This window comes from Pipistrellus hanaki (assembly GCF_964339955.1).
Source record: "Pipistrellus hanaki genome assembly, chromosome: X".
Lineage (NCBI taxonomy): Eukaryota > Metazoa > Chordata > Mammalia > Chiroptera > Vespertilionidae > Pipistrellus > Pipistrellus hanaki.
The window spans coordinates 95,555,487-95,576,446 of NC_140524.1; the positions used below are offsets into that span (position 1 = coordinate 95,555,487).

Genomic DNA, 20,960 nt, shown 5'->3' on the forward strand with positions numbered 1-20,960 from the left:
ACCATTCGGCCCGCAATTTAGGCTGGATTTTAGATTTTGGCCCCTTCTCTGATTGAGTTCGACACCCCTAAATTTTCCCACAATACTTCTTGAATTTTGCTTCCTTTCGGACTTACTCATTGAAAGTGATTTGTGTGTGTGTGTGTGTGTGTGTGTGTGTGTGTGTGATCAGAATTCAGAAGAACCGCACCTCGCAGCCGACCACATCAAGCAAATAATTGGGATCCTGAGGGACTTCATCCACTCCGAGGAGCATGGAGTGATGGCATCCATGATATCAGAGCTAAAGGAGGACCTGAAGTTTGACAGCTTTTTACTCAGTCAGATTCCTCTGATACTGTTTGGATTTCAGAGCGTTGTAAGTACTCTATGTGGCCCTAGAGAACATGCCAGAAAGCAGGAAGCCCACTGAAGCAGCGCATAGCCAATCCCATGGAGTTCAGTTACCATCTTCTTTCACAGTCCCCTTCTCCTCACCTGTTGACACCTGAATCTGGGTTTCAGTTCTTCTAAACATTGAATATGCAACCGCAGGTGAATAGGTCAATTGAGTTTGGCCACAAATAGCAGGAGTGCAGGATTTGGGAACAAGTAGCATTTGCCAGCAGACTAGGTTTGGGGGTTAAGCTTGTGTCTGCCCAGAGTTGTTCCAGGTGTGAGACCATGTCTGCCTGAGCTTTGTGTTGTAAGCCTCCAACACAGAGCCTGAGGTTTCATGGGTCCTCAGGCTCAGTAAGTGCTCAGTGAATCAGCAATGAAGAGGCCCAGGGCAGTAGATTTGATCACCGTACCCATCTTCTAGACCCCAGCATGACTTAGGGTCAGCTTGGAGACTCAGTCCAGAAGTAGGGTAGAAATGCAGAGCAGAGTGGTTAGCACTTTATCTCAGAGAGTAGAAATTAGAATTAGTAAAAACTTGCTTCTTAGAAGTATAGTGGACCATAAGTCTGCATTTTTGTGTTTTATAGGTGACGAGAATGCTGAGGCACCATCTAATTAATGCCCAGTGGATGTTTGCGATGGATATCATCATCCAGCGAGCGGTGATGGCTGCAGTCGTCATTCTCATCTCACGTAAGTGCCTGCTTCTCTCTCCTCCATCTTGGCCATACTTCCTTGTAATAAAACAAGTGTCACAGACCCTTTGGGGCTAAGATTCTGACTCTAAGAATTTCTCTGGCGCTGTATTTCTGTGCCCCCCGGGCCTAACCAAGACTAAACCCATGATCTGAAAGTTAGCATAGATGCTACAGTGCATCCTTAGGAACACCTGCTGGTGGGTTGAGAATTGAGTGGGGCCTTCTCAGAATCACCATGTGTAACTCTAGATATCTTTTGCTCTTGTCCACTGTTAGAGCCGCTTACTACTCAAGTTGATTCTTTCTGTGGTAACTTCTTCCTGCAAAGGAAGATGTGTAACACTTGTGTTGACACTGCCATTTCCTCTCTGGATTTCACTCCTTCCCTGTCTTCTGCCTGCTCCCCTGAATGCATGGGAGCCCAGCTCAGCTTTAACTTCCGAGAGAAGCTCTTTCATCCCCAGGACCACATTACTCCCTGCTCTGGGGGTGATGACTTTTGCACTGCCAAGAACTGAGTGAAGTAGTTCCTCCCCATTGTTAAAATCAGTCCCAATCCAGCGTTGCATTGGCAGGGCCAGCAACCCTGGCGGGTACACGAGGCTCTGGTCCTGTTGAACCGCGGTCCTTTCTTCTTCCTCCATGACTGCGTAGAGCTCCGAGCCCACTTTGAGCCCATCTTGGAAATAGAAAGGATGGATGAGGACCCAGATGAGACGGACCAGGATGGTCCCCCAGCAGACCCACCTGGAAGTGAAGCGCAGGCAGTACCCGGAGGTACCAGACCCACCTCAACACTTGTCCGGGAAGCCCAGCGCCAGGAGCTCGAGCGGGACCTGGGCCTCCAGCTGGACCGTCTGAGGAAGGAGACTGGCAGGTCAGTAAGGGTGGGACAAGGACCTGAACCAGCAAGGCAACTGATTTAGTTGAGTGCTTCAGCCAGGTCTCAGAAAAGAATTCTTCACCACCAGGGAACTGGGCAAATTAAATGCCTGCCTTTTATATTGGAAATCCAGGCCGCACAGCACTTAGTCACATTAAAGGCAGCAGCATCTTAGTTTTCTGGTTTTTTTGCCAAATAGGAACCCTGGCATGGCCTGTGGGTACAGTGGACATCTACAGCCCGCTCCTACAGAAGTAGCCAAGTTGCGGACTGGTCAGCACTCTACTATGGCATTTGGCCCGTAACCTTGGCCCCAAAGAAGTTTGCCCTTACCACTTTGAATCTCTTCCTTGTGGTTTGTCAGGATTCCCTCAGCAGGCATTCGTGGACTGCCTTCCGGGCCAAGGGACCCTGGCACTATTAGAGCCGGTCTGTTTTATTTCCTTCCTGGCACATAGTAGGTGTTTAAAATTATTAGAAAAGTAAAATGATTCCTTTCAGTGGATTTATGAAAAGTATAAGCCACAGCTATAGAGAATTAGTTGGTATTGGTTCCAAATGATGCCTTTTTTACCCCATGATCATCCATAAAGTTGATATTTAATGGGGAGACATAGGTGCCAAGTGTACATATTTGGGAAGAGAAGCTGTATACACCCAGAGGGATCTCTAACGTTGAATCTTAGGCAGATCTAATCATTTCTTTTTAGGAAGATCTGGAATCTCAATGAGCTGGTGGTGGTGGCATAATTTTTGAAGTTTTTGAAATATGACAGACGTGAATGTTGATAGTAATACTTAGCACTTTGATAAACATGAAATCCCTACAAAGCATGACCGTCCTCGCAGTATAAAGGTGCTTTAGCTGCGTTTGGGGCAGAGCAGGAAGATGGTACCTACTGCCCAAAGTGACTGCCTAGGAATAGTTGGTATGAGCATCTGTGAGACCAGCTGCTGTACAGCAAGCTTCTACCTCCTCAGCTTAGTCCCCTAAGAGGAGGAAAAAGCCTGACCACTAGTTCCAGTGACTTAATCTGACTTAGGGAGACAAATTCTGGCTGAGTTCCACTGGGCTATCTTGGTTCATGGTACATTTTGAGAAAAAAATATACTCCCGCCCTGAGCTCTAATCCTTTTTCCCCCAAGGGGAGGAAACCAGGAATTTACCCATGTACAGACTGCTCACAAAACTTTGAAGAAACTAGATTGACCATTGGGATTGTGCCTTTTTCTCAATCTCTAATGTTAAATACATATTTGAGTTGAATGGTGTTAAGACTCTTTGGAATGATGGTTTTTTTTTTTTAAACCAGACTCTTGAAAAGCCTACTTCAAACAGAGAGAGCATACCAGAATCTTGTACAGCAAACCCCAATACAGAAAACTCAAGAATTGTGCCACTCTCTGTCACAATTAAGCTCTAATGGTGAGTGACTTTCAACTTGCTCTGACTTATGTCTGTGTGAGAGACCATTTAACAGCTAATATTCTAGCCCTAGCCAGTTTTGCTCAGTGGATAGAGCATCAGCCTACAGACCAAAGGGTCCCAGGTTCAATTCCAGTCAAGGGTATGTTCCTTGGTTGCAAACTCCTCCCCGGCCCTGGCCGGGGCTCCTGCAGGAGGCAACCAATTGATGTTTCTGTCTTTTCTCTCTTTCCCAGTCTCCCCGAAAATAAACGGGGGGAAATCCTTGAGTGAGGATTAACATAAATAAAAGCTATTATTCTAGTTAACTGTGACATTATTGAGATTATTCTCTAATTAACAACTAAGTAAGTATTCCTGTAGATTCCGGAATACTAATCAATAACAAAAAGGAATTTTGTTAAGCTAAGTGAAAGAAGCCACATTCAAAAGGCTATATACTATGACTCCTCAAATATAGACTATTTACACAATATTCTGTTAAAGGCAAATCTATAAGGACAGAAGTCAGAATGGGGAGGGAGCAGAGGTGATTGATTACAAAAGATGTGGCTCCTTGCTACACATCTTTGGGTTGACATTTCTGTATCTTGATTGTGATGGTAACAAGACTTCACTGCATACCTAAAAGTGGGTCATTTACTGTTTGTTACACCTCAGTAAACCTGCTTTGCCCATTCTGTGCTGCTTACAAAAGGGCTACAGCTATCTCTTGGAATGTGAATGGATGAGGTCTGAGGCAAAATATCACTAAAAATATATTTCCTCCCTTAATTTCCAGTGCAGTTAGGGATGTGACTCCTGAGAAAAGACATTTTAAAGATGGGAGTAAGTATTTAAAGCGATACATAACTAAGTTCCAAACTAGCTAAAGGTCACAGGTAAGGATTATTTGACTCTGGACTATTGTACACTTTGTACTAGAGCAGCTGAGCCAGGCTCAATCCATTTCCCTTTTCACATTACATTTACATTCTCAATTTCCTTGTCACTGTTGAAGTTTTATTGTTACACATCAATATATAATAACACAAACTTCTAATTACTACAGAGAACCCAGCATCATCTTATGGGCAGAGAACATATCAAGAGCTTGTAGACTGGTTGCAAATGCAAGGAGCAGATACAAATACTATTGAAAAGGTAAATTTATACATAACCCCAAAAAACAATCCTATGCTATAATTACAAAGGTGCTTACCTCCTATGCATTTGATCTTTATTTCAGATTGTTAAAGAAGGTTACAAACTTTCTGATATTCTTAATGACATCACTAAGGAGGAACTCAGATATCTTGGTCTGCGGTAAGAATAGCCTCAGAACACTTTGTACAATAGAGATAAACTTTTTTTCGTGTGATTATGTACAATAGAGAAAAACTTTTTTCAGGTGATTATGCTTTTAAATACAGTAGTAGAAAACAAACTGCTGCTACCTTTCTCCCTTCATTGAACGTATTTCCTTTTTCTATGGTTTAGAAAACTCTAAACTCTGCAGTTTTCCCAGGTTCAAGTTGGAAGTAAAGCCAAGAGGTGGCAGAAGCTAAAGGCTCTGTAGGAAAAGCAGGAAGGTGGAATAAGCGCTTTCCCCGTTCTGCACTACACCAAAACATGTCTTTAAGTTGCAGCCTACATTCTGGTTGCCATGGCATCTTAAACGGGCTGTTCCGTACAGATCAGCACGCCTGCATATGCCTCTAAGACAATGCGCCACTCCTTCTGGGGCACAAATGTCACTTCCATGTGTGAAAAGAACATATTTCTAGTTTAACTAAGTTTTTACAACATGATAGAAAATACAGAATTATTTATATGCTTTTTGCTATAGGGCTTCTAAAGTATTCTGTGAAGAGTTTTTTGAACTCTAAAGAAAACTTTTCTTTTTGTTTCATAGTGGTGGGCTCCTCTGCAGGCTCTGGAGTGAAGTCTCCCAGTACAGAAGACGGAGGCAGGGGGCCCCAGCAACCCAAGATAAGGCTTAATCAGTCAGAGTGAGCAAGGAGCTCACATCTTTGTTGTTAAATTTCTCACACAGACACACGTAAAACACCACGAATAATTTAAAAACTTGAAGTTCTAAAGAGTTAGAGGACATCTTTGTTGTTAAAAGTTTCTCATACAGACACACACGTTACCATGAACAATTTTAAAAGTTCTAAATAGTTAATAAAATGTTTTCACTGGCTTTCATGTTTTATGTCTCTGTTTTATCAACATTTTAACCCTTTGCACTCCGAACCATTCTGGACATTGGCTACCAGCTACTCGACGCTACTTTGCGGCGGAAACTCAATTCCCCGTAATCACTAATAAACTGCAATGTCCCCTGAGAGGGGACAGCGGAGTGCAAAGGGTTAAAGGTGAGTAGAACGGTTATGTATTGTGAGGACAGTAATGTGAGCCACAGTTCTGACATCGAGTATTATGGAATTCTTAAAAATGAATTTTAATTTACTTCAATGAAAAAACATCAGCACATCCTATATAGCACTAGCTGCAAAGATAAAACAATGGGTGTTTTAACAAAAAGGCTGGGAATCACTGTTTTAGGTTATAAGTTAACAGTAACTGGTTAATTGCACTTTAAGTTATTTGACCTTTGAAATGATTGTGAAGTAGTCCTATTTAAAAATGGAACTGTCCTTCTACCCACTGCCTGGTTATGGTAAATGTTGTCTTACAGGTGTGTGTGTGTGTGTGTGTGTGTGCATTAATGTGCGCTGTTGTTAGCTGTGAGGTTGGGGCCAGACAGGGGAATGAGCCCCCCCACCCCCCACCAACAATAAAGTAGCAGAATTGGACAGGCATACAAAGAATTGTTATTCCTTTCAGTAACTAAAAAGTACCTGTTAAAATAGTATACAAACAAGATTAAATAGAATTGTTTTAAGGAAATAATCTGAGAAAGTTAAGCAAAATCTGTTACCTATTTAGACCTATGTATAAACTGCATGCAATTACTACCTTAATCTACATATATTCTATGGGTGAGAACAAGAGCTCCTTACAGTTGCTGTCAGCCCACTGAAGATGTAACCATCCATTACATGCAGTGTCCCATTAACTGATGGACTTAAACTTAATCCACTGATTGGCACCCCGAACTTCAAAAGGTGGCTCGTTGGAGTAGATGTGATAGCCTAGTTCTTCCAAAGGTGGTTCAGGATCAGCTGTAGCAAATTGGGCAGCATCCTCAATTTCTTTCCTCACTTCGACATCAATTTCCTAAAATCAGATTACAGTTCGAGATTAAATAAACAGTGTAAATATCAAGTAGTTATACTCTGATCCTGTTGCTAGTATAACTACAATTCTTCTAGTACTAATAGCTGCTACAAAGATGTTATTTAACTGACACAATGACAGGAATATTTTATAGTACAGATATCAATATTTAAAGTAATTGTATAGCCAAAACCGGTTTGGTTCAGTGGATAGAGCGTCGGCCTGCAGACTGAAAAGTCCCAGGTTCGATTCCGGTCAAGGGCATGTACCTTGGTTGTGGGCACATCCCCAGTAGGGGGTGTGCAAGAGGCAGCTGATCGATGTCTCTCATTGATGTTTCTCTCTATCCCTCTCTGTAAAAACTCAATAAAATATTTTAATATATCTCAGCTAGTGAGGCTCAGTGGACCTATGAAATAGGTCAGGGCACATGTCCGGGTGTCAGGCTCGATCCCAAGTAGGGGATGTGCAGGCGGTAGCCTATTGATTATTCTCATCAGTGATGTTTTTTTAATCTCCTCTCCCTTTCTCTCTCTGAAGTCAATAAAAATGTTTTTAAAGTACTATACACGCGTGCGCATGCGCACACACATCTATCCTAGTGTGGAAACACGAATAAAAAATAAAAATAATCACCAAACTATATTTCCAGGAAAAAATTGTGCTCTTGGGAAGTTTTAACAGGCTTTGGCCAATATGACTAATGTTCTGTGATAATAGATACTTTCCCGAAAGGTAGTTACTGAGGCGTGGCAGCTACTTTTGTGTGGAGAAATATCAATTGCTCAGAAAGGAAAGCCCACTTTTAAACCACCAAAAGTAACAATACCTTTAATTCTTCAACACTGGCAAGATTGCTGTTCACCATTCTATCCTTGAGAAGCATGATAGGGTCACTCTTACTTCTTACTTCCTGAATTTCCTCTCGGGTACGGTAACTACAGGGAGGGAAACACAGAAGTAGGTAAGAACAGTTCCAGTATAGCAGAGTTCTGTGATATATGGAAGTATGTTGCCGAGATGGAACTCATCAATACCTATGTCACTGATGGAATGACAGAATTATAATTTCAAAGCATAAGAACTGAACCTGCTGTTTTGTGAGAGCTGTTTCTATCTATCGAAAACTATACTGCCAATTCATTCACCTGGCTTCTCCAGCATTGTGACCACATGGGGCCAAGTCTTTCTTTGCATCTTTGATCTAGCACATGTGTCAAACACAAAGCCCGCGGGCCAAATCCAGCCCGCCAGGCCTTGCAATGTGGCCCGCACCGCGCTGTCATCACTGCACTCCGCTGTCAGTTTATGACATTGTCAGTTTATGACTGTTCAGTAAACCATTCGGCCCGAGATTTAGGCTGGATTTTAGATTTTGGCCCCTTCTCTGATTGAGTTCGACACCCCTAGAGGTAGGGTCTGCAGAAAGTGGTGGAGCCTCTGTCAACTGCCCCCCTCCCTTGAGCTAAATTTCACGTAGGTGGGGACAGTAGGTATGTTCTTAGCAGTGATAATCAGACTCTGAGGCAGTAGAATGTCAAGCAGGAAATAAATGTGCCTTTCTCTTCTCCCTTAAGACCCCGAAGACGTGTGGACAGCAAAAAGCTTGCATAACAGGTTTTCCAATTCTTGAATCTATAATACATCCTTGTCCCATGCATCATTTGAAATGACACTAAAAGGACAATTTTTGAACAGGATTACAGAAAGTGCATTTTTCCAAAGAAGTTGCTCTTTATATTTTCCCTTAGAACTCCTCCACTCTACACTCAAAGGCTTGCTATGGCTTACTTTGACTAAATCTACTACTGTGTCACTCTCTGGGACACAGCACTACATGCCAGAATTTCTAATTGACCCGTAAAACTCCCATTTTCTAGTGTACCCTATCTTTTGTGACTCATCTATTAATATTTTGACATACCGAATGCCCCATGTGCCAGCTAGAACATTTTCAATTTCTCACTTTAGAAAAAATAATGCCATGAAAGAATCTGGGGTAATCCTCCCCAATTTACTACACCATCAGACCTGCTTTATGGAAGAATTTCTCTCGGTGGTTTTATGTTATTGCCGTTCATGCTAACATGTAGTTATTATATAGTAGGGATTTTTCAGAATACTTTCTATATTGGAACCAATTTATTGGGAGGCACTGCTTTCCAGCCAGGACTCACTCCAGCTAATGTCTGACTTCAAAAGCAAGTGTTGAAGTGCTTTGCTTTTTCATGTGAATAGCATCATTCATAGCACATCCCACTTTTATACACCATGTTCATATTTCCCATGACCATACCTGACTCCAGGATCACTCATGCTGTGTCCATGGTAACGGTAAGTCTGCAGCTCCATTAGAATAGGCCCCTAAAACAGAACCCAAGGGAGATTAGGCAAGACCACAGGCACAGCACACCAACAATCAATGGCCTCAAATGCAAACACTTACAGGATCAAACATATTCTTAACAGATCCATAAACCATGTGAGTTGTCAGGTATTTATTAGTTGACTGCTTCTTATCTGTTCTCATTTCTAATACAGATTGCATGTTTCTTCATTCTCATTTTAAACAGGAACCTGCCCCAATTTGTTGGGAATCAAAAAGGCACTTAGCATATTACAGAGCCTACTGATGTTAAAGAATGTTTGTTCCATCAGTGTTGCATTTGTCATATAATCCTATAAAAACAGCTGGAGTTTAAGGAAGAAAAACCTATTAAAAAGCAGGTATGGCAGCAGAAAGAGGGGTGGAATTTATCTTCAGGGTCACTAAGCTAGTCTTCTCCTCCAATCACAGGTGGCATCTATAAGCATACTGATCCTTTTAAAGCACTAGAGAAAAATACTAAAACTAACAAAATAAGATTAAAGCAATTCTCCATGTGTGCTGGGAAGCACAAAAGGACAGAACTAAAGATAGGCTGGGGCGTTGAATTTCCACCTCACACCCATTTCAGGCAGTGTTCCGTAAGGGCTAGCAACCAATCCTGCTGCAGGCAGATCTGGCCAGTGTGTAACAAGAAGCTGGCCGGTACCCTGATACTTGACCCCATCTGTCTCTCTGCTCGGGATTTGGCCAGCTTGGCTACAACCAGGTAGCTTGCTCATAAAACACTAGCTCCCTACAAGAGCCACCCTTTGGGGAAGGAAGTGAATCTAGGATCTCTGGGCAGTTTGGTATAGTAGATAAAAAGGGAGATTCTGAGTCCAAGTGCTTGTGTTCCAATCCTAGTGTAATATATACTAGATATGTACTCTTAAGAATTCTGTTTCCTCATCTGCAAAACAGTAATAACCTAATTGAGAGTTGTGCCAATTAATACTTAAAAAAATACTTAGTGCACGCCAAAACCGGTTTGGCTCAGTGGATAGAACGTCGGCCTGCGGACTGAAGGGTCCCAGATTCGATTCCCGTCAAGGGCATGTACCTTGGTTGCAGGCACATCCCCAGTAGGAGGTGTGCAGGAGGCAGCTGATAGATGTTTGTCTCTCATCCCTCTCTCTTCCTCTCTGTAAAATATCAATAAAATATATTTAAAAAAAAAAAAAAAAAAGGTGGTGATAAGGGACTTTCCAGACGCCCCCCAATTCCAAGATAAAGCTTTGGTCAGGCTGGGAAAGTCAACACATTCTACAAACCACTGATCCTGTTTCCATGTGAGGTTAGAGCCCATGTTTTCTTTTAGAAACTGGGAGGGGCTTGACTGGACCCCCTAGTCCTACAGTCCTGATATAGACTGCTGAGCCTGGTGGCACCAACCTCCCAGCTTCATCATGCTCTATTTTATTCTTTTCTTTAACTGCTCTGCATTGCCCTGGCTGCTTCACACCCCTTCTTTCATTTTCATCACTGCTAGCCAAATCTTAATTTACATTAGTGCCCAGACACACACAGTCACTGAAAGGTGAACCTCTGGGCATGCTTTCTGGGCTGTAGAACACTGATCTAGAGGAAACACCTTTCCACTAGCTCTGATGGTACATATTCCTCTCGTCAGGCCAACCTCACCGTACTCTCCATTGCATAACTGAAAGATCAAGATTCTTAGAACTGAAACAGCAAGATCAAGATTACGTACTTCAACCGTAATATTTAATTTGTAGAAGACAAACTTATACTGAATGCCTATTACACAGTATAAGCAAAGTTCTCTGCTGAGCATTATGGGGGTCCCCAATCTGTTCACACAAGCTTATTGTTAATGGGGGGTTGGAGGCACATAATTAACCGAACCAAAAGGCAAACTAGATCAAGTGTAACGATGAAGACAGAGACAAAATGCTGAGGAAGCCCTGGAAAATGGAAGCAATGTGGAATGTTTCCCAGGAGGTAAGCTACCAAGACAACTCTATTTATAAAGGGATCTGACTCACTTGACCGGACTCCACTTCTATCTTATGCACCTCAGTCAGTAGCTACCCTGCATATCTATGACAGACACGGGGGAGGCAATCTTTTAACCCTTTGCACTCCGCTGTCCCCTCTCAGGCGACATCGGAATTCTAGCATATCACTCGGATGTCCCCTCTCAGGGGACATTGCAGTTTATTAGTGATTACGGGGAATTGAGTTAATTCAACGCACGTTTCCGCCGTTAGCGTCGAGTAGCTGGTAGCCAATGTCCAGAATGGTTCGGAGTGCAAAGGGTTAACTTTAAGACAGAGAAACATCTCTCGCAATCTCTAGCCCCGAGGCCACAGATCAAGTCTTACCTTTCCAGCCCTACAATGGGCAGCTGCAAACTTTGTTGCCTCCCGGACACACAGGACATCCATTCCATCCACCTGTTAATACATGGCAAAGGGACAGAGTAAAAATCAAACCGCCTAAGATCATCTGAATCCTATGTGAGCTGCTCCTGCATTAAGAAAATAGAACTCTTGCCCTGGGTAGTTGCTCAGTGCTTAAAGCACTAGCTCACAGATCTAAGGGTTGCAGGTTTGACTCCCAATGAAGGATACATGCCTGGGTTGCATGTTCCATCTCCTGCCTGTGAGGTGCATGCTGGAGGCAACTAATCAAGGTGTCTCTTTCCCGGCACTGTTTCTCTCCCCCTCCTCTGTCCCTTCCGCTCTCTTACAAAAATCGACGAGAAAAATATCCTCAGGTGAGGATTAAAAAAAACACACCCAAAAATACAACTCTTCAATCTGTCTGAAATTGTCAAGTACACACCCACACAGAGGCACTGAGCCATGAAGGTGTCCTTACCCTCATCCCAGGAATGAAGTCGCCCCTCTTGTAGTAATCCGTGCTGGCTGCTGCTCTCTCAACAGACGTTCCCATCCCGTAGCGGTTATTTTCACAGATGAAAATACAAGGCAATTTCCACAAAGCTGCCATATTGTAAGCTTCAAATATCTGACCCTGGAAGCATGCATAAGAAGTTCAAGTGAGGTCATTTTGCTGTTTTTCTCAGATTTCATCCTACCTGACAGAAAGCTTTCATAAAGTATAAAAAGCTGTATCTACAACGAAGCTTCTGAGGAAAGGTGTGTGTGTGGGGGTGGGGGGTGGGGGGAGGGTGGGATGCAGCAAGCATCATGTTTTCCAATTAAGGGATATGAAAAGCAAACACCACTTATTTCTGTGGGGCCAAGGCAGTATATAGACCAGAGAAAAGAGGAACACATAAAAATGTGTGGCTACCTAGTTTTATGCTTTACTGTAAGTTTTAAGAGACTCACTGGATAACCAGTGAACCAGTATCTAAGAATCAGCATCCACAGCAGGGCCTTAAAAAGTTCCATCCACAGACTAGTGATGCCTCAGACCATGATTGGAAAAGCAGAGTCAAGGCTCAGAAACTATCAGAGGAGTTTGACAATGCCAAGGCCTTCCAGAGACTGAATCAGTACATCACGGTACTGCTTTAAGAATTGGTTTGCAATGGGTTTAAATATTAAAAGGTCCACAAAGCACTGAGGTATAGAGTAAAGGAAAGCTCCCTCACAGGAGCGCATCCCTATAAAGCACTTATAAAATATGTCAAGAGGTGAATCTCTAATCTGCCCATAAAACCCAAATTTACCTTGTCTATTTTAACCAATAAATAATATCTTCTCTATAAACTGACCTAAGAATAGTCAACACTTTGAAAGAGGCCCACACTCACCTGGTTAGCAGCGCCATCGCCATACAAAGTCAAACAGACCTCATCTTTTCCGTTATACTTGCAGGCCAGAGCAATCCCAGCTCCCAGGGGTACCTAGTATTAAGGACAACCAAGAAAGCAAGCACAGAAATCCACAAGGGGAGAAATTAAAGCTCTGAATTTTAACTCTTCACCAGAAATTGAGATAGAAATTATTCCATCACTACAAACTCTCCCTACCCCAATCCTATCTATGCTTACTCTAACCTCATTATTAGAAATAAAGCAAGAGAGTAAGGTAATTATTATACTCTCAAATATTAAGCAATAACATTTCTGAACTCAAAGATCCAACTAATTATGAGGCAAAAAAAATAAAACCTAGGCATAAAAAAAAAACATATTGTAGAAATCTCAATATATCAGAAAGTAAACCAAACAATCTAGATATGATTTTATGCTGTTACTTCTTCATTATTCACTAATTGATAGAAACACAAAGTTAGCATAGGCACTCGAAGTAAGCCCTGAGATGCTAATCATCTGCCTCTCTGTTCTAGCATCAGCACTGTCTGTAGCAGGAAGAAGTAGGGCCAAGTGGATGTGACAAAGTAATTAATGTACTTAAATATAAATGATAAAGTAAAGTTATAGCTCCACTGCTAGAGGCTCTTGCTTACTTATAAGTCATTGTCCAAATCTATTTATTAAATGATCAAATGGTAGGGTACAAAGCAATGGGTCTGATTAAGCACTCTAAGCTCCAAGAGTACTGAAATACATCAGAGGGAAGTTCTCGGGGGCATGAACTATTGTAAAGACAGAGACAAGGGCCCAATCTAGGAAAGTATGCAATCCCCCTCCTCAACTACCTGAGCTCCAACGATGCCATTGCCCCCGTAGAAATTCTTGGCGTACATATGCATTGATCCTCCTTTTCCTTTAGCACAGCCTCCTCTGCGTCCTAGAAATGGCAGCACACACATATGCATCAAAGACCAAATATGCAAACAAAGCCACACCCAAACGTTTACTTAGGGGCTCACCCATTAGGACTCTAGAGGCCAATTAAGTTGTATAAGCATCTGCCCCTCTGTGCACACACATATTCCTCCTGTTCTACAGGTCCTTAAGTGGTCACTTTACTCAAAAGGCAGAGAATATTTGTATTTCTTTTCATTCAAATGTTTAATATTAACTCATAAGGAGTTAGCATCTTTAACATTTTTTTAATTGATTTCAGAGAGGAAGTGAGGAGACAAATAGAAACATCAATGATGAAAGAGAATCACTGACTGGCTGCCTCCTGCACACCCCTATTGGAGATCAAGCCTGCAACCCAGACATGTGCCCTTGACCAGAATCGAACCCGGGACCCCTCATTCTACAGACTGCCGCTCTATCCACTGAGCCAAATTGGCTAAGATGGGAGTTAGCACCTTAATAGGAAAGATTTAAAAACTAAGTTCATTGATTTCCCCTTTTGGTAAATTAGTAACAAACCTGTAAGCTCTGCAAGAATTTCTCGTACAGAAAGCCCACGAGTAAAGGTAAAGCCATGAGCCCGATAGGCTGTGATCAGATGGTCTGTGGGATTTATGCCAGCTTCCATGCCCACGCAACAAGCTTCCTGCATTAAAGGAAGAAGCATCAATTAATACAATACACACTTCTAAATTAAAAGGTTTCCTAGATCAGTGGTCTGCAAACTGTAGCTCGCAAGCCACGGTTTGCAGCTCTGTTGACTAATGAGCTTGCTGACCGCTGACCTAGACTAATATGAAACATTTGGCCTAGCTGAACTCTTCCTTAATAACCACAGAAAGTAGCTCTATCATGAGAAACAGAAGCAGAAGCCATAAACTGCCAATCCACAGATGAATGTTTTCTTTGGGCTGTAAGGTGATTTAAAAAGAAATCCCAAATGAGATGTCAACATTTAAAATAGAGGGAATCTCACAAGAAAATCGAGTCTTCTGTCTTGTGTTGAAGAAATGAACAACAGGAAGCATTAGCCCCCTATTTCCATATGGCGCCAACTGGCTGGAACCAAGTCATGACATCCCCTACAAGTGGGAGCTGTCTATTCCAGTTCACCACCAGTCCTTGTCACACTCTCTATTTTGTATAGCTAGCTTTCTTCACTCATTTATTCTACCTAGCTTTGTGGTCGGCAAACTCATTAGTCAACAGAGCGGCAAACCACGGCTTACGAGCCACATGTGGCTCACGAGCCTGTTTGCCAACCACTGACCTAGCTGGTCCCTGTAGGAACTTAAATTCTAACAACCCCCCCCCTCCCGCACACACACAGGAAACAAAACAAAAACCCTTTACCCCAAAAGTATATCTAATGCAGGTGATCACAATACCATAAAGGCAGAGGAATGTAATGCATGAATAGATTCTTTAGCATAAGCTGCATAGCAGCTCTCCCTCAGCATTTTCACTTTTATTGTAAAATACCTGCCTGGAATTCTCCCAATGTATAAGGCGGAGTAATAGCCACGAGGTGGAAGCCACACTTAAATTCCTAAATGACACGACTTTATTGCAAAACTATCACTCACCTGACCATCACACAAGTGACAGAAACCACGGATAATTTTCTGCTTATACAGCTGATCAGCCTTTAGCTCCATCCGGCGAACAGTCTGCATCATCCTGTAGTATCGGAGCCCATCCTCCCGGGTGAGCACGGTGGTGACGGGAGGGCCCTCTTCCAGCCGGTGAAGGTCACACTTCTAAAATGGCACCAGTTGTCTTCCAGTTACTACAGTGTAAACGCTGCCAACCCCATGCTAGGATCTAGCCCCTTCACAAATAATATTTAACTCAAAACCCACAGGGACGTGGCAGAAATGCTGCATACTGCTTCTGACCCCTTATATCACAAAGCTCACTGTGCAATGGGATGGGGTACCAGAGGAAGGAAATTTTGCTAAGATGAATTTCTCTGAAAACCCCTTGAAGTCAAGAGAGTTCTAGGTTGAAAACGTTCAAAAAAGTATTCAAAGAATCTTCTCACTCAAGTTTTACCGAATCACATTCTAAACTTTGGAGTCTAATTTTTATTTTTTTAGCTTGCCCTTCTTTCTACCCCAAACACCAGCAAGCTGCTAAGAAGAGTACATTTTTGCTAAACGTCTCTGAACATTTAAAAGAAAATGGTAAAAAAGCAAAAAAAATATCAAATGTTCTATTCCAAGGGTAAAACTGTATATTAAAGGGACCTGCAGGAAAGTTAACACAAGTAAAAGACCTCTTACCTTAATTTCAAATGTAGCATCATTTGCAAAATTCCGGGATCCCACCAGCACTCTGCTTGCCTTGAAAGACCAAAATACACAAATATATCAGTATTTTTATTCTCAGTTACTTTTAAAGTCATTACTATTATTTTTTAAAAAAATATATTTTATTGATTTTTAACAGAGAGAAAGGGATAGAGAGCCAGAAACGTCGATGAGAGAGAAACATCAACCAGCTGCTTCTTGCACACCCTCTACTGGTGCCCGCAACCAAGGTACATGCTCTTGACCGGAATCAAACCTGGGACCTTTCAGTCCACAGACCGACGCTCTACCACTGAGCCAAACCGGCTTTGGCTAAAGTCATTACTATTATTAATCTGTTATCAGGATGCAGTCCTGGAACATGAATAAGCCCCAATATATTCACTGGCTTATCTCCCTTCTCTGCACTGCAGTGAGATCTTTTCTTCCAAATGAATCCACACTTTGGCCAATGAAACAGGATTGTACCCCTTATTTGAAGACAAACAGCAGAAAGAAAATGGGGGCAAAAAACAAACCAATCTACTCAGTCACTTTGTTTCCCAAGAAACTACAATGAGGATACAATTAAGTCAAAGGCCAAGTTGAAAAGACAAGATAATCTGTGAGCTTTGTTTATGCTATTTTAGTCATAACCAGATATATTGAGCAAGCTTAAGCTTCACTTTCAGACTCATTTTTCAAATAAAACTATGATTCAGTCTCCATTTCAGGCAAACCACTTTTCTATGAAATGGATCTAGAAGAAAAATATTTCAGAGTACTCAAAGTATGAGATAAATATATTGGTGAGAAATGTATAAGTCAAAAGAAATGGTACTCAGCACTCCCTAACTTAAAAATAATGGATTTGAGGGTTGTTTTATAATGTGAACAGATTATATCTTGGGTAGGTTCCTCCTGAAGCCCCACAAGGGGCTTCAGCAATGTTCTCTACAGCAATGTTCCCTTCTTGATGGTTAAGGGCTGTCACCACTTGGTGGGGTAAAAACCTTTTCATTCTTACAACTGAACATACCTGCTTGCAGCAAAAATATTCTATGTGATGGCTAAGGTACAGGTTAAATTATCGGGCTATTTTAGCTACACTCTGCCACATTTTCACATGACTTCTTTTCATGGAGAATTGAAGCACATTCTTCAGATGCCACAAAAAGGACTTTGGGCCCTACCCAGTTGGGCTCAGACTGCGGACTGAAGAGTCCCAGGTTCCATCCTAGTCAAGGGCACATGCCCGGGTTGCAGGCTCCATTCTCAGTGTGTGTGTGTGTGTGTGTGTGTGTGTGTGTGTGTGCGCGCGCGCGCAGGAGACAGCCCTCTCATCATTGATGTTTCTCTCTCTCTCCCTCTCCCTCTGAAATAAATTTTTAAGTACTTCTGATTCATAGCCATCCAACTTCGAACAGGGAACTTCACCTTGGTGAGGGGTTAAGATTACCTGATAGTTGTATCTCGGAAGTGTACAAGCCTACAGGCAGAAAACTATTATAATCTTATCTCTTTACCAGCAACAGGCCATTATCTAATAAAACCAACAAGTAAAGACAATGATGTTGCTGGAGGGAAAAAAGCTTAAATACTACTAGAAACAAATGCTTCAGTTAAGTTAGAAGTAGAGAAAGTTCATTAAAATACCTAAGACTAAATGAAGAAAACTGAAAAATTTGGGAAGAAATGGAGCTGAGAGGGGTAAGGTGACAGACAACGTTATATTTGGCAATCACAAAACAGATGTGTTATTTTTGGCAGTTAAAAAATTATTTGGGATTTCCAGTAAAGATAGGAGAGTAGGTAAATGCTATGCTCACCTCCTCCATGATCACATCAAAATTACAATTAAATTGTAGAACCAACACTGAGAACCACCTAAAGACTAAGTTATATCAGAAGTCCCATAATCCTATGTAATAAAAGGCTAATATGCAAATCAACCAGACAGTGGAACAGCCAGTTACTATGAGAAGCACTGATCAACAGGGGGCAGACACTGAACGTATGAGCTTCCCCCTTGTGTGGAGTCCCACTCAGCCAGAAGCTGGCTCATGGCTGGCAAGCACAGGGGCAGTGGCAGGAGCCTCTCCTGCCTCTAATTGGGCCTCCAATCTGGGAGATGTCCGACTGCCATCTTAGGCCTGCTTGGTGCACAGGGCCTCCAGTCTAGAATATAAAGAAGCCACATCAAGACTGGTAGGAGAGGTAGACACACAGAATGGGAAGGTCCCACCCCCACAGTGCAGTGATCAAGAATTGGGAGGGTCAGTGTGACTTGGTTGAGGGTCATCCCATGCACCAGAAGGTCATGGGCTCAATTCCCAGTCAGAGCAGCTTGTGGGCTCGATTCTGGGAGAGGGGGGCAGCTGACTGATGTCACATCGATGTTTCTCTCTCCTCAATAAATAATCTCTCTCATCAATAAATAAGTAAAATCTCTCTCATCAATAAATTAAAAAATTTAAAAAATAATTGGGAGGGATAGCTTGGCTGCAGGTCTCCCCTGAAGAGCAACATTGATGTCACATCGGTGTTTCTCTCTGCTCATTAAATAATCTCTCTTATCAATAAAAAAAATCTCTCATCAATAAATAAAAATTTAAAAAATAATTGGGAGAGATAGCTTGGCTGCAGGTCTCCCCTGAAGAGCAGCATTCAAGTGAAAGAGAAAATATTTTTCAAATTCCAGACTCTACCAGTATAACATTTTGCCTACTACTTAAAAAGTAAAATAATAATAAGAGTCATAAACACAAACAATAAGACAAAGAATAGCATTTTAAATGCAACTTAATCTTCTGTGAAATAAAAATTTTGAAAACTCTTAACCTCATTCAAATATGAAATGACAGGTACTTAAGTTAATATATATATATATATATATATACACACATATATATGATTCTAAAACCAACACTTTGAACACTCTAAGCAACCTGTGTTAACACAACTGAAACCTGATGATGAATGAGCATGAGAACCACGAGCCCAAAGGGCACTGAGCACTGTGGGAACACATCAATTATTACAGCTTAGAGAAACACTGGTTAGCGAATTTGCTCTGTTGCAAAAAGGGGGAACTACTAAACGGGGGTTCAGGCCACAGACACACAATCTAGGGTTAATACAGTTAATATTTTAAAAAATATTTTCCTCTGTGCCACATATGCAGGCAACAGAAAAAAAAAAATACCCAAAATAGCCAAGAAGCGGGGAGCTCAAAGTAAGGAGCATTAACTCATCCTCTTATCCTCATTAAAAAATAAAATAAAATAAATAAATAAATAAATAAATAAATAAATAAATAAAAGAAAAAGAAATGTTATACATGGAGAATCCATTACCACTACAATGGTCTTCTCTCAACAAGAATTTCTGACGGAATGAAGCTCCGTTCCACTCTTGCTTTATCCAGCTAACAGACGACCGCAACTCAAAAATCAATTCAGCCCGGCGGGTATGGCTCAGTGGTTGAGCGCCGACCCATGACCCAAGAATACACGGTTTCATTCCAAGTCAGGGCACATACATGCCCAGGCTTCAGGCTCCGTCCCCGGTAGGGAGCGTGCAGGAGGCAGCCGGTTCAATTTCCCCAAATGTTTCTCTCTCTTCCTCTTCCTCTAAAACAAATACCGTGTTTCCCCGAAAAGAAGACATCCTCCGAAAATAGGACCTAGCGCATGGAAAGATAAGACATCCCCTGAAAATAAGACCTAGCGCAACTTTGGGAGAAAAAAATGAATGTAAGACACTGTCTTATTTTCGGGCAAACAGTAGGAACATATCCTCGGGGAGGATTAAAAATAAAAACACCTTGCCCAAGGTCGCAGGGCTAGCAAATGGCGAGGATGGTGTTCAAAGGAGCCACTCCGTCTCTGGATCCCATGCTCTTTAACATTCTACGTAGCCTCTGCGTCAAGAGGAAGGTAATTAGGAAGACAAAATGAGTGGGTGGTGGAAGGGGGACAGATGTAATACCACCATCAATAAATATTTTTTTAAATGAATGAATGGACCGGGAAGGGTGGTCAACTGGAGACTGAGAAGTCCAAGGCCCCCTTTTCTGTCTGCAGTAAAACGCACACGCAGATCCGGGGCCCACGCAGCCCCGCGCCAGACCTCCATGCGGATACCGCAAAGCCCCCACCCCCGCCCGGTCGGCGCAGGAGGCCCCGCCGCCGCTCCTCCCCGGCCGCCGGGACAGAAACGCATCGCCCGGAGGCAAAACAAAGGCTCGCGGCTCCGGGGCTCCGGACGCAGTCCCCGCGCCATAGTCGCAGCCGCACCGCGCCGAGGCCGCCCACGCACCGGGTCCTCCTGCCCCGACCCCGTTCGCGCCGCACCCTGCGCGGCTCACGCCGACTCACCGGCTTCTGGGCAGCGCCCGACAGCACGCGGGAGACGGCGGCGAGCATCTTCCTCATGGACCGAGGCTGGCGGCTTGGCCCACGACTCCCTCCCGGCACAAGCACAGCGACCCGGCAGCCTCCGAGTCTCCTTCAGGCGCCCGAGCGGAAGCCACGCCTCAGCCGCAGCGTGAAGTCACGGAGGCGTGCTATGTCATAGCCCTCGCCGGGCCGTGGGCCAATCAGGACGGTTATCAGGGAATTCCCCGCCCACAGGAGAGGCCTGCAGCCGCCCATTGGTTGTCTGCGCCAGAGAGGGGCGGGGCTGAGGGCTATTGAGTCACCCCTTGGTGAGGGCGGGTGCAGAGCCGTGACCCGAGGGCGCCTGCGTTGGAGAGTGGGGCCCCGCCTCCCGGACACCGCGGGGAAAGCGCGTTCTGGGATTTAATTATTAAATTGAATTATTATTACATTGGTATTAAATTGTAATACCACAGAGTAGCTGTGGACATTGGAAATCGTGCCAGTCCTATCGTGTGTCCAGTTCTGCCGGTGCCGCCTTCGCTCAATACACCGGACGATAAAAATTAGCAATGTCAAATGTCAGAACATCTGGTTT

General features: G+C 43.0%; 2 protein-coding genes across 2 annotated transcripts in view; one reads left to right on the forward strand and one right to left on the reverse strand.

Moving 5' to 3' along the window:
• Positions 1–6,184, forward strand: part of MAP3K15 (mitogen-activated protein kinase kinase kinase 15) — a gene marked incomplete at its 5' end in the record, with an annotated part of 64,114 nt that extends 57,930 nt beyond the window's left edge. Inside the window, 5 exons of the mRNA XM_084869978.1 lie at positions 173–358; positions 969–1,074; positions 1,734–1,956; positions 3,276–3,388; positions 4,609–6,184. Coding sequence (XP_084726104.1) covers positions 173–358; positions 969–1,074; positions 1,734–1,956; positions 3,276–3,388; positions 4,609–4,697 — 717 coding nt within the window. The 3' untranslated portion in view covers positions 4,698–6,184. The remainder of the gene's footprint in view (positions 1–172; positions 359–968; positions 1,075–1,733; positions 1,957–3,275; positions 3,389–4,608) is intronic.
• Positions 4,369–20,531, reverse strand: PDHA1 (pyruvate dehydrogenase E1 subunit alpha 1). The gene is made up of 11 exons (XM_084869693.1): positions 20,363–20,531; positions 15,978–16,037; positions 15,279–15,452; positions 14,212–14,338; positions 13,581–13,672; positions 12,730–12,822; positions 11,826–11,981; positions 11,327–11,398; positions 8,910–8,977; positions 7,443–7,551; positions 4,369–6,613 (listed from the first exon to the last, which is right to left on the reverse strand). Exons 1-11 carry the CDS (start codon positions 20,417–20,419, stop codon positions 6,449–6,451), a joined length of 1,173 nt encoding a protein of 390 aa, XP_084725819.1. The 5' UTR covers positions 20,420–20,531; the 3' UTR covers positions 4,369–6,448.
• Between the last annotated feature and the right edge of the window lie 429 nt (positions 20,532–20,960).